At 41.7% G+C, this 12,718-nt stretch overlaps 1 protein-coding gene across 3 annotated transcripts; it reads left to right on the forward strand.

Moving 5' to 3' along the window:
• The first annotated feature begins 955 nt into the window (after positions 1–955).
• On the forward strand, positions 956–12,065 carry CBR4 (carbonyl reductase 4). 3 transcript variants are annotated; one of them, XM_080373168.1, is made up of 6 exons: positions 956–4,966; positions 7,951–8,092; positions 8,662–8,779; positions 9,256–9,392; positions 10,018–10,152; positions 11,489–12,065. In XM_080373168.1, the coding sequence occupies exons 2-6, from the start codon at positions 7,951–7,953 to the stop codon at positions 11,665–11,667; spliced, it is 711 nt and encodes a 236-aa protein (XP_080229294.1). In that variant the 5' UTR covers positions 956–4,966; the 3' UTR covers positions 11,668–12,065. The 3 variants fall into 3 exon arrangements, with proteins under 3 accessions (XP_080229294.1, XP_080229292.1, XP_080229293.1); XM_080373166.1 differs by having other exon boundaries at positions 966–4,966; positions 8,659–8,779; XM_080373167.1 differs by lacking the exon at positions 956–4,966 and adding an exon at positions 5,011–5,467 and having other exon boundaries at positions 8,659–8,779.
• Positions 12,066–12,718: the final 653 nt, after the last annotated feature.

Consider the following 12,718-nt stretch of genomic DNA (forward strand, 5'->3'; position numbering starts at 1 on the left):
AACCCAGTTACTGTTGCTGAGGAATACTTCTCAAAAATACTTTTTTTTTTTTTTTCCACCAGCAACTGCAGTAATAGTGAAGAGATTTTTACATAAATAAGTTAAATTCTTGAACTGATTGGCTATGGATCTTACTTCGCAGCTTATATAAATGTAGTGAATGGGTGTAGGGATGAGACTGTGAAAGGCAGAATGGGGAAGTTAAAACTGCATCGATACGTGAAATAAAAACAAATTATCCAAGGTCTTGAGTGGACTTTTGTAAATGGCATTTAGATATTTTTAAGTGCTGTTCCTGAGACTACTTATTTTCTGTTCAGTATATTAGATACATTTTTAAAAAAATTCCCTGTAAAAGAACACAAGGAGACTTATTCAGTCATGAGTTTTCAAATACTTCTGCAACACTCTTGGATGTTATTGTACAAGACTTCCAGTGGATATTCCGAGCGCTTACAAAATAAGCAATACACAAACAATATCCTTTCTATACAAAATGGTCATGGGGACTGTTGGGAGTGAGACACGTCCTTCTGTGGTGGTGTCAGTTTTGCTTGTTTTCCAAATTACCTTGCTGGGAGATGCCGACTGCTCTGTGTGACACTTTTTGCAGTTTTGAAAAGCTGTCTAAAAGGTGCTGTACAGAAAGCCGTGAATTTCCTCCCTGGATGGCTGAGCTGTTTATTTCCTCCTTGTTCCCAGCCCTTGGGACTTATGAGCTTAACAGTGGCAGTGCAGGCCTTAAATGAGGAGTTGGGCATACGGAGGGAGGCAAGAGATGCTGAGATCTTAGTTTCCATGTCTTTGGTCTGAAGTCCACTGACACACAGTAGGAGTGACCAGTGCCTGTGATCAGACCAGAGCAGTGGACGGAGGCTGAATGTGCAACAAATATTTCTTGAAGAGACTTTCACAGGGGTGGTTATCGAGCAGCAATAATACAAGCTTCTCTCTGTTGCCTCCATGGCACGCCTGACTTCTCACTAGAAGCAGCAGCCGTTCGGTGACTGCACTAACTTAATCATGAGCCTCGTGCTGAAGTGTGAATAATACTAGTCATAGTGGGGAAACCTGTTTAGGCAGGAGGATATGAAAACATTAGGTAACTTGGCAAAGCCTCTGATGGCTTTGTTTTGTTCTGGGTTTTTTTGGTTTGTTTGTTTTTTGTTGTTTTGTTTTTTTTAAGGGGAAAGACTTTTCACAGGGGTACTGGGAATAAGTTTCTTCAGAGGAAGGAGTTTGTCCACGTATCTGTTGAAAAAGTACATCTACATTGTACAAACCCCCTTCATGTTGGCATGATAGAAGTTCACTCTCAGGACACAAGAACAAATATTACAGAGGTTTTGTCTAGTCTAGAAAAACAGAACAGACTGCAGTGTCATAAAAAAAAGAGATGACTTCAGAGCAAAAGTACAGTAATTTAACCACTTACAAATCTGAACTGGTGTGGTTGGGAAAAGTTAGTTAGCCAGTCACAAAATACTGGGAGGAGAAGGGAGTAGTTTTCTGTCGTACAACTAGATGATTGGCTTTTCCTTAGGAGATCATCTTGGGCTTTGTATCACTTGCCCAGAGGCTGAGGCCGTATCAAAGAGATTTGGGAATTGCAATGTATAACTTGTTAGTTATATAATTCATATACGTGTATGTGTGTATAATGTGTATATAGTAATTAGACCTGATTTTCCGCAATGCAGATCACAAGTGCATATCTGAAGAAAAGTGTAATTTAGGCTTGGCAGGAACAGAAAGAATCAGCAACCTCAGTTGCCCAGGCAAAGTAGAAAATGGCGAGGAGCCCTGATGATGGTGTTCCTCTGTGGTTTAGAGGAGAGCTCGCCTAGAACGAGGAGCCTAGTCCAGTTACTCTCTTTTTACAGGAAGAAATGCATAGCAGTGTATTGACTGTGTGACCTGCCACGCAGTTATCATTTGGCCTAGAAAGAAGGAAACCTCTTTAAACTAGCTTAACTGTGTTGTAGGTCTGTGACTCCTGTATCCCAGGTACATGCCCTCATCACCAGACTTGCTTAACCTAGAGAGGTCATTTTTAATATGCCAGTTGAAAAGCAAAATATTTTCTTGATTCAACTGTTGATTTCAATAGATGCTTAATCCCCAAGCTCTTACATCTCTGGACAGTAATCATCTGGCTGTAGTATTAATTCTCCTATATGTTGTTCCTATAAACTGAAACCGCTTCAGATTGATGGTTTGACGATGAATTGTCAATTCACAATTGACAGTCTTGTTCAATTGTGAGAAACTGTAGTTAGTGACCTTGTTTCCAGTAAGATAGAAGATTTGTAAACAAGTTTTCTTTTAGCCAAGTGCTCCAACCAGCAGGCTTTTGTTTAAAATACAACTGATGCATACATGCAGTTGCTGTGTCTCAGGCCTTACACAAAAACCCTGTAACATGGCAAGTATTCTTTCACAAGCAGTGTAGGGAACAGTATGAAAATGCTGCTGGACCTTTGAGCAGTGTGACTCTTTCATGTGTGACACTTGGCAGAAATTTATGAGACCACAGATTTGGGCACCAATGTGGTTAATGATTAGCACTCAAGTTCCTTTATAAATCTAGCCTCAAATCCAAAACTAAGAGGAATTTGAAACAGCCGATACAGGGGACCTCAGTTACAGAAACAGCTAGTGGCCCCTGTTTTGTGACATTATGCTTTGCTTTGCATTTTATGCTTTTAGATACATTAAATACCCTTTCCTGTTTGGGGATATTGTCATTTCCCCCTGTTAATAGAGAAATGCTTACTTGAAAGCAGGATCTCAGTTCTGTGGAAGAATGATTGTAACATTTTAAGAAACGAAACTGAACAGGTTCCGAATGTGTGTTTACATGGTCATGCAGAGAGCTGACAAGAATTATTAGCCTGTAATTCCACATTAATAGTAAGCTGGGCACAATAATGGCCAGTATTAAACTAGCTGTTGTAGATCTGGACATGACAGATGGAGCAGATCTATCAAATCAAGTGTATGTATCAGCTACTGCCCCCCAGAAAGGGGAGGTACTCAGTATGATACCGATTTCTTGCTTAGACTCCACTAGCTCATCTTGCTTTAATGGGACATCAGTGTGAATAAACTGGCTCAAATGAACTCTGCTTAGACTATCTGATCTAAATAGTTAGCCAGGTATCTGGAGGAAAAAAGGCTAATGTCACTTTGGCCAGTGAATGAGCATACATCTTGTTTTAAACACTCAGTTAATGAACAAGAATTGAACTTGTCAACTTTCAAAAAGGATATTTTATTTTCTCAACAGTTTTAGCAAAAATAAAGTGAAACTCATGCTTACTCTGTGTCAGCGAAGTCCTAACAGTACAGCAAAGGTGAGCTTTTCTTAGAAGGATAGGTCAGCTCTCTGGATGAGGACACAGGTTGCAAATGCGTTAGTTGTAATTAATAATGTGATTTTCACATAAAATCTGCCTGCTGCTGTCATCATACAATACGGTGCTCATAGTTATTCTCTCTGTAGTATACATATCTTCAGAAAACATGCTGTATCACTAGGACAATTCCCCACCCCCCAGTTATTTTGCTTATATGTATAACTTGAAGAAAAAACCACCATTTTCCCCTTTGAATCCTGATCCTTGGTTATGCTAGAGACCAAGAGTCTTGGTCAGAGATTATTTTGAGTCAGTTTCAGCTCTCTATGCCTTTTCTTATTCACCACTGGGACCTCTGGCTTGTCAGAATACGGCATATTCTTGAAATGTCATTGGATCACAAAACATCATCTACTCTTCTGAAAACGGGACCAGCTTGCAGTATAAATATACTTCCTAAAATTAATATTGCGTAACAGCTTTTCTTACAGATGTTCTTTTGATAGCAATGCCTAAATCTGCTTTTCCTTCTATATGTAAAGAGTGATCCGTAGAAAAAGAATCCTACGTGAATCCAGGTAATATTACTAAACTCTCTACAACTCCCCTGAAAACACTTGTAATCTGAAATCCTGAATTAACAGCCTTCAAGTCAAAAGCAAGAACTGTACAAAGTTATACTCCCACTGAGCTCGTAGAAAAACTCCAGCATGATTTTGACATGTTAATTTGTGGAAGCTTTTAATTTTTCTTAAAAAAATTCAGAAGTGTTCTCTTGTACACAACTGTGATAGGTTTTATTCTTATTTCTCAAGTGAAAAAAATTTGGTCAGTGTATGTGACTTCCGAGTCCACAGCAACCCCTCCAGCACATCATCAGACATAAATGTTAACAGCATTACTGTGAAAGTGTAGCAGGTTTTTGTGTTAGTTTAATTGCATATCGTGAAGCTTATTTTGGTTACTGAACAGGAATTCACAGGTGTTTCTGTATTTTGGGTTTATCTATCTTTTTAAGTATTTCTGATTTAACTCAGCTGGTATAATGATGCCTCACAGGAGACCCTACGGATTTTTGGACAAGTAATGTGAAAATGAAAGAGACTAAATCCTTATTCATCTGCTTGTATGCATCTATGTGCGAAACACCTTTTTGTGCGAGGAAGGGGAACTGAGGGCAGGACAGGGCGCTCCCCTGGAAAGTGAAGCAGCTACTCTGCGCCCTACATACGTTCTGGGAATCATCACAAGTGGCTACGACGGGTACGGTCTGGGAACCTACATGTAAAACGTAGCTTAAACCCAGGAAGCGTAACACGAAAGCAGAAGGGCCTGCCCATACGGGCGCTCCGCGGAGCAGGGAGGCGGGCACTGGGCTCACACCCGTTCCGCAGCTGGCCCCGCCGTGGCGGGTCTCTCTCGCCGCTGAGGCCGGCCCATGTGCGGCGCTCCGCCCGCCCCCTCTCCGGCCTCCACCGGCTGCAGCCGGCGCCGCACGGGTGGTTTTACCTCAGTTCGTCACGTCGCGACGCCTGCGCTCACCGTCAGGTGCTGGGGCGGAGGAAAGCCCCTGCCGGGCAGGCGAGCAAACGGCCGCTCAGAAACCGGCAAGTAAACTGGAACGCACCGAACCGCCCTTTTTCCGTCGTCCCTTGCGGCTTCGCGGGCGGCGGGAGCGCGGCCCGGGGCCGTGAGAGGGCGGGGGGCGGCCGCCCTGCCACCGTGGCACCGCCACCGCGGGCGAGACTACGCGTCCCGGCGTGCCCCGGGCTCCCAGCGTGCCCCGGGCTCCCAGCCGGCACCGCGCCCCGCCGTGAGCCCAACCGGCGGGCCCGGGCGGGAGCCGCGCCGAGGCGCACCGCCGCCACAACCCGGCCTCTCCCGCCCTTCGCGCCGCCCCGCGGAGGAGGCGCAGGGGGGAGCGCGGGACCGCTCGGCGCCCCTGTGGCCACCGGGCGGGCGGTGCCTCGTGCCCTCCGCCCCGGGGCCCCGCTGCGCGCGTCCGCGGCCGCCCCCTGGCGGCGGGCGGGGCGGAGGCGGCGGCGGGGAAGGGGTGGGGTGCCCTCAGCCGGGAGGGGCTTCGCGAGTGGCGGCCCGGGGCGGAGGAGGTTGGTGGGAACCCGAAAAAGCGGGGAGGAAGAAGAGGTCTGCCGGGAGGGGCAGCGGGCCGTGCCTGGGGGCCGGGGCTGCGGGCAGCAGCGCGCCCGGAGGGGGCCGATTGTCGCGGGCGGTCGCTCGGCAGCGGCCCGGAGCCAGGCGGCCTGAGGCGGGCGGCAGCGGCGCTGCGGGGCCTGGTTGTCGCGGGGACATGGTCTGGTGTGAAGGAGGCGAAGGGCCGTGGAGGGCAGAGGTGGTACAGGTGCTCGTTTGCAGTCTGTGGAGACCTGGGAGAGCCTGTTGCTCAAAAGATATTTGGGTTTGCCCTAACTTACTTTGGCCAGGGAATACGGGCCTATTACTCCTACTGCGGGTTTGTTCCCTCCCAAGTAGCAACTCCAAAGAGTATGGCCCTGTTGTGTTAAAGTACAAACCGCACATTGCTGCTGCATTGTAACGATGCCTTACGCTCCCTCTCTATGTAGTTAACAAACAAGCAGCTTGGCTATTTTTTCTGCGAACAGTAGAATCACTGTGATTTTTTCCTTTCTCAAGAGAGACAAGGAAGGGTTGAGTCATACATTTTAAAGAACTTCTCTCCCCACAGGCAGCTTTTTGGGACCTTTGTATCTAAGAGTGTTCAGAATTCTCTGGAAAATACATACAGGTCTGATAGTATTTGTAGACAGTGTAAGATGGTTCGCTTGACATTGCTCAGGGGTGGAGGACTTGGACAAGATGACTTGCAGAGATCTTTCCCAAGTATATTATTCCACATTTCAAATAAAAGAGTAGGCATACTCAATGCTGGTAAGAACAAAATCGGAAGGAGGATATCCTGGTATGACATTGCTGCAACAAGTAGGCAAGAACTTACAAGAGTTGTGGTAACTGTAAAAGAAGTCATGATGGCGAAGGCAGACTGAGATTTTGCTTCTAACAAAAAAAAGAAAAATTACCAACAAAATACAGGTTGGTTGGCTGTGCTTTTAGTCTGCTAAGACAGTAAGAGCTGTAGTTACTGGCATGCAAGACTCCTTGATTCATCTCTTCCAGCTACCTAATGAAGACTACCCAAAAGATTAGTCTTTCTGGTGAGGCAGTGATGCCCGTTTTTATCACCAAGGAATTGTCTTCCTGCAGGTCACCTTTATGTACATGTTCTGTGCAAAGACCTGAGGTGCCAGATCCTCTTCCTGCTCCTGGGAAGCTGCTTGCAGCTTGCCTGTGGAAGCAGACACGTTGGCCGATTTCAAGTACTTGTGCTTACTTTGTTGCAGTCAAGGACTGTATCAGGCCCTGTAGCAGAAAACCAAAATCATTTTGCCAGTGTATGAGGTGATGGTGTCCCTGTATGCTTAACACTGTGCTTTTCTGGTTATCACACATCAGAAAGGGTTTAATACACCTAAATAAGGCAAAGAGAAGGGTGGCAAGATTAAGAGCTTAGACAGTCTTTAGTGGGATACAGAATGGCTTCCATACGTATATGAGTAGCTCAATAGACTTGGAAGAGGATATAGCAGAAAGCGTAAGATACAGAAGAGTAAGCGGACAGTAAGGGGAACGTATGAGGATAAATGCATAGTACTATCTAATCAGAAGGCAAATTAAGAACAAAAGGAAGTATTTTTCCACAAATAATAAAACTCATTGCCTCAGGATGTTATGGTGACAGTATAATTGGGTTCAAAAAGGGTTTATTTAAATGTGTGGAAAAGAGGTTCATTACTATTAGCTTGGATTCTTCCTCCGGTTCAGGAAATCCCAAAAAAGCTGATTGGTTTCTAGAGGTTGGAGAATAAAAAAATTGTTCTACAGAAGTACTTTCTTCTTACTGTCCTTCCTAAACATGTAAGTTAGCTACTTCAGAATAATTTAATGTTTCAAAAGGCGCTTTTTTTTTTTTCTTCAAAAGCAGAAACAAAGAAAAGCTAGGGCTAGTGGTAAAGCGTAGTATTAGGCAGTGTAACTTAGTATGAAACTATTGTAAATAAAGTAGTATCAAATCATGCTCACTGATGTTTGCAGTGTGGTTGTTCAACACAGATACTTGGGATGGAGTGAGACCTTGAGGCTAAATAACTTTAGTACAAGAATAGTGCTTCCAAGAACAATATAATTGCAACTAATACTGTTGGCTTTGAATAAAGAGCTGAATGATAAATTGTGGCCTTTTTATATATAAATCACATATTTCATCAACTGAACAGTTATCATAACACTAGTATTGAAATGCTAGATTACATACATAATTTTTTGCTAGTTCAGAAATCATTAAGAACTAACTTGCATTTGTAGAAGTGGTGTCTAACAGTGCACGTTTGGGGTTTTTTTGGTGTATACACAATAAATCAGTAATTCTGTAATCTGGTAGTGCAAAATGCTACACACTAGTAAGGGCCGCGATGTTGACAAGAACAGTGGTTATTGTCTTGCTATACTAGACCTGAAAATTCATGGTGTATTTGCGATTTGTGAATTGTTTTTGCAGATGGGCAAGGTTTGCGCCATTTTTGGAGGATCACGAGGAATAGGAAAAGCTGTTGCAGAATTACTGGCACAGAAAGGCTGCCACCTGGCGATTATTGCTAGAAATCTGGAAGTAGCTCAAACCACTGCACGTCATCTTGGTGGTAAGTGTGCTGCTTTGCAGTTATTTCTTCACTGTCCTGTGCTTAGGTAACCTGTAAAAGTCGTGAGTCATTGAATAAATCTCATTGTTTAACTAGATGCAAATGAAAATAAAGGCTGAGAAATTTGAAAGAAAAGCTGTATCAGTACAATTTTATTTTCACAAAATTCTTTTGGAAAGTTAAGTGTGTTACCTATTCTGTCTGCAAGGTATGAATTATGAGATGAAGGGAATTGTTCAGGGTCACAAGGAGGTGGTATGAACTGAATCATCCTTGGCTCCTGACCATGCCAGAACTGAGACCAGCCTGCCCATGAGGCATGAGCACGTTCATGCTGTACTTCTGATTTCAGAAGGCCAAAAATATAAAACAAGAAATTGTCACGTAACTAATCAATACAATACTTGAAAACTGTCCTTATTTAATTCTCTGGAGATTAAATGGGTTCCTCAAGCTATAACTAGTTCAACATCTGTTTTTACAATTGAGTTATAAATTCCGAAGAAGGTTTATGAATGTCATACCATCGTTCACTATTGTTATGACATGCCTTTATTTCAATACAGCAGGACACCTGGCACTTAGCTGCGATGTATCCAGCGAACAAGAAGTCCAAAATACTTTTGAGGAGATGCAGAGGAAGTTAGGTCCTATTGACTATTTGGTTAATGCAGCTGGGATCAACAGGTTAGTTATTTGTTACGAAATTATATGTAATTCTAGATGACAACATCTTACTGTAAGGTACTAATGGCCTTTGCGTTTAGTAAGAGTATTATTAATGAGTACATCTGAAAACAGTGTTAAGCACTCACCAGTATTTTGTTCCTGATGACAGTAGAATTCTAACAGCATTCCAAGTTTATGAGTTCCCACTCTACTCCTCTTTCTTTCACTTCTTCCCCCTGAAATGGTACAAAACAATGTTTGATACCTCTCTGCAAAGAAGGCTTTGTTGCCAGAAGTATAGCTAACTTTTCTCTTGCTATGTGTCATCCTTGCAATGTCATCATTTTGAATGCTGGAACATATATAGAACCATGTAAATCCCTGTGGCCACAAATCCCCATTAATATTCCATTCATCGCTCGTCTTTTATTAGGAGAACGTGATCACTGGGGTTGTTCAGTGAGTTCTTTTGGGTTTTTTGGTCTGTTTGTTAGGGATGGTTTGTTACTGAGAACCAAGACTGAAGATATGATAGCCCAGATTCACACTAACCTTTTGGGAACAATGTTGACATGCAAAGCTGCTGTAAAAAGCATGATTCAACACCAAGGAGGTGCTATTGTTAATATAGGTAAGTTGCTCATCTAATTCAGTGGAATTCAATGTACTAGTTTTCTAGAAAGCCTTAGCAGGTGTAAGGTATTGAAATGTTACTTGTCATGATTAACTTTCTTTGTATTTAGACATTCTGTATTTAGCGTTTCTTTGTGAATGCTTATTCTTTTGTGTAATTTCAGCAACTTCTAAATGTAAAGCTAGCTTGTTTCAGTAATAAACACCTCAGTTTATATTTTATTGAAAAAAAGAATTTTACTATTCTTTATCAGCTCTTTCAGTAGCTAACTCTACTAGCTGCTAGTTACTAAGAATCAAATAGGTACAGTTGGTTTGTTGGGTTTTTTTGGTTTGGGTTGGGTTTTTTTTCTGTGCGAGCATATGTTTTTCGAAAGCTTTTCATTTTACTCTCCTACTGCCTGTTGGTCAACCTAATTATATGGATTCCACAAAAATTGCAGATAATTGAGGGATTTGCTCATCCCAGCGGTTGGCTATAAAGTACACTTAGTAATAAATACACTTTTAATTCCTGTTCATGTAATCTCATTTTCCATTCCAAATTTAAAATTACAAAGCTAGTACAAGGTTTCAAATTAGTCATTTAATCTTTTCTTCTCTTTGATGTTTCTTTATTTTAGGAAGTATTGTAGGACTTAAAGGCAACTCTGGTCAAAGTGTATATAGTGCTACCAAAGCAGGATTAGTTGGATTTTCACAGTCTCTTGCTAAAGAAGTAGCAAAAAAGCAAATTCGAGTCAACGTGGTTGCTCCAGGTTAGTTTTGGGGAAATTGCTACACCCTTCACAGTACATGCTTATCAAGAGCGCTGGATATTTGCTGTACTCTGAACATAACTTAAGACAAATTGCTATTATTTTCTTCAACTTTTGTAAGTAAATGCTTTTAATCTCTTTTTTTTTTTCAATTTAAAGTGTAATACACTCTTTTACAAAACCTTCAGTCTTTTTAAGGCGATGCTGAGAAATTTGGAAGAGTGTATCTACCTGTTCCTCTATCCATTATTACAGAATAAATGGTTTGTGTTTTTTTCTTTGTTGCTCCTTCAAAACCTGCTGCCCTTGCAGATGGCAGTATTAGACCTAATAGGACCCTTGTCTCCTGCTAGAGGATGCTTATTTGTTATTAGGGAAACATGAAAGATTGCAAGAAGCTGGCATGAAAGTGTCCCTGTAGTAAAAGGAGAGAGTCTGGAAAGAAAGTTCTGTGAGGACAAGGCTGTGATTTCACAAGGTGATCTAGTCCAAGCAAACAACTGCCCTGAGGCAAAAATCCCTTCTGTCCTTTCTGACTTTTTCCTTCACGGCTGTGTACTCTGCTGCTCACCTTGTGCTAGTTCTGATGCCTTTCAGACCTCTACATGAACCAGTTCAGCTTGTGAACTAGGCAGGAAAAATACTTTTTGTTGTTTAGTGAACTAAGCAGCTCACAGAAGGGTCCAGAGCCATCATAAAGGGGCAGAGCTGTACAGTAGAAAGCAAAACTGAGACTTTCACTCTTGGTGACACCTAGAAAGCAGGGAAGATCAGCTGTTCGTGAAACTGTAGCTTATGTAAAGAGCAGTAGGAAAACTGAATCTCAGATAACTGAAGATTGTAAAGAAATGTCCTTCAAAAACGTCTAGAAATATTTTCTTCAAATGAGTGCTGTAATAGAAATTATGCAAGTGCTGTCGTAAGTTCTAAAATATAATGGAAACACTTGCAAGCTGTAGGGATTTCTTGCCAGAGATTTTGTACTTGTGTTTTCATTGACAGTGTTTTGGTGAAATGAGTGTATTTTGTCTTTCAGAAAAGTGATACTAAATATGATTTTGGGACCCATTTTTAGTTACCTTTTTTTTTAATGGACTTCCATAGATCTCTGCATTTTGACTATTACATCAGTGCTTTCAAAACTAGATGTTTTATTGGTTAGTTAAAAAATTGGTCTTAGCTGTAAACCAATGGGGATTGACTTCTGAGACTTTGAAAAATGGTAGCTGATGATGAATCCTAGTAGTAGATTTCACTTTGGAGGATTTCAGGGAAAATCCACTAGAGAAATTTAGTTGAAGGTTGGGTAACTCTTCAAATCTCTCTCCTCTCTTAGGCTTTATTCACACAGAGATGACTGCTCATTTGGAAGAAGATCAGCTAAAGAAAGCAATTCTCCTCGGAAGATTTGGAGAGCCTCATGAAGTTGCGCAAGCTGTTGTCTTTCTTCTAGAGTCCCCTTACGTTACAGGGAGCACGCTAGTTGTGGATGGAGGCTTGCAGCTTCTGACTTAACTAGTACCCTGAATAAGTTCCTACTTTAATGTCATGATGGTAATATAGAAATATATGCTAATTAAAGGGAGAGGGGTGGAAATCAGTTGAAGATTGATCTATGTAATTGACTTGATATTAATTAGTCAGAGGAGAAATTCAGCAGTGATAAAGTCCAGTGTGTATGTTTAGCTACCTGAAAGGGTCCATTTGGTATTACAAAGTCTGGATATGTAACAATTTGAAAAAGATCTGGTTTTGGTATGGTGTAGTTCTAAATAACATGCTGGTATGTTTTTAAAGCATGATTTTTTTATAAAGTCTTGTTTTCCAATCAGGAATAGAGTGGAGATTTTTTTCTAAATACCATGTTATACAAAGGCTAATAAAGTGTGGAGGCATGTTTATTGGTTGGTAGGTATGATTGCATCAAGTTTTTCATGTAGGGCGAAGATTATGAACTGCAGATTTTTTTGTTCTTATCAGTTAGTCTCTACAAAGTGGCAAGGCGTTTCCTTTGGGTTTTGTTTGTTTGTAGCCAGTGCTACAAAGCTCGGTGCTTCTGGATCTTCAGCATACCTGAATTGCCTTTAGGAGGTTTAATTATATGCAGGGTGTTTTTGTAAAGACAAAAACTGCTCAGTTCTGTTCTTGAATGTATGTACAGCACTCATTTAATCCAGTAGCACTTGTGTGTATACACTGAAGGACTGTGGTCATTGGAGTTGCTGATGCTGTATTCTGAGTTTGAGCTGCACGTACACTGGTGAACAGTACAGTTGCAGACATTGCCGCATAAAAGACTTTTCACTGACTCAGTAGTTGTTTAGGAAACACTGTATCACTTCCAGAGTGTGAAGTCAAGGTATTTTGCTCTATATCTTCTTGAACGCTTAGTTCAACTGTTATGTTGATGCTCTTTAATATGTATGTATAGTCAATAAAATAGCCATTTATTTTATTCAAAGCAGCTTTTGAAGCAGAGTAATTACTCGGCTGTGAATGATCCTGAGTATTCCTCTCTTGCTGAAAAATTACCAAAAAATTTGACCTCAGGCTTTTTCTATTGAGA

This window comes from Falco punctatus, assembly GCF_963210335.1.
Source record: "Falco punctatus genome assembly, chromosome: 1".
Classification (NCBI taxonomy): Eukaryota; Metazoa; Chordata; class Aves; order Falconiformes; family Falconidae; genus Falco; species Falco punctatus.

Coding starts and splice junctions, on each gene's coding strand:
- CBR4 (XM_080373166.1), top strand. CDS start 7,951: ATGGGCAAGGTTTGCGCCATTTTTGGAGGATCACGAGGAATAGGAAAA. Junction 8,780..9,255: donor AATGCAGCTGGGATCAACAG/GTTAGTTATTTG, acceptor TCTGTTTGTTAG/GGATGGTTTGTTACTGAGAA. Junction 9,393..10,017: donor AGGTGCTATTGTTAATATAG/GTAAGTTGCTCA, acceptor TCTTTATTTTAG/GAAGTATTGTAGGACTTAAA.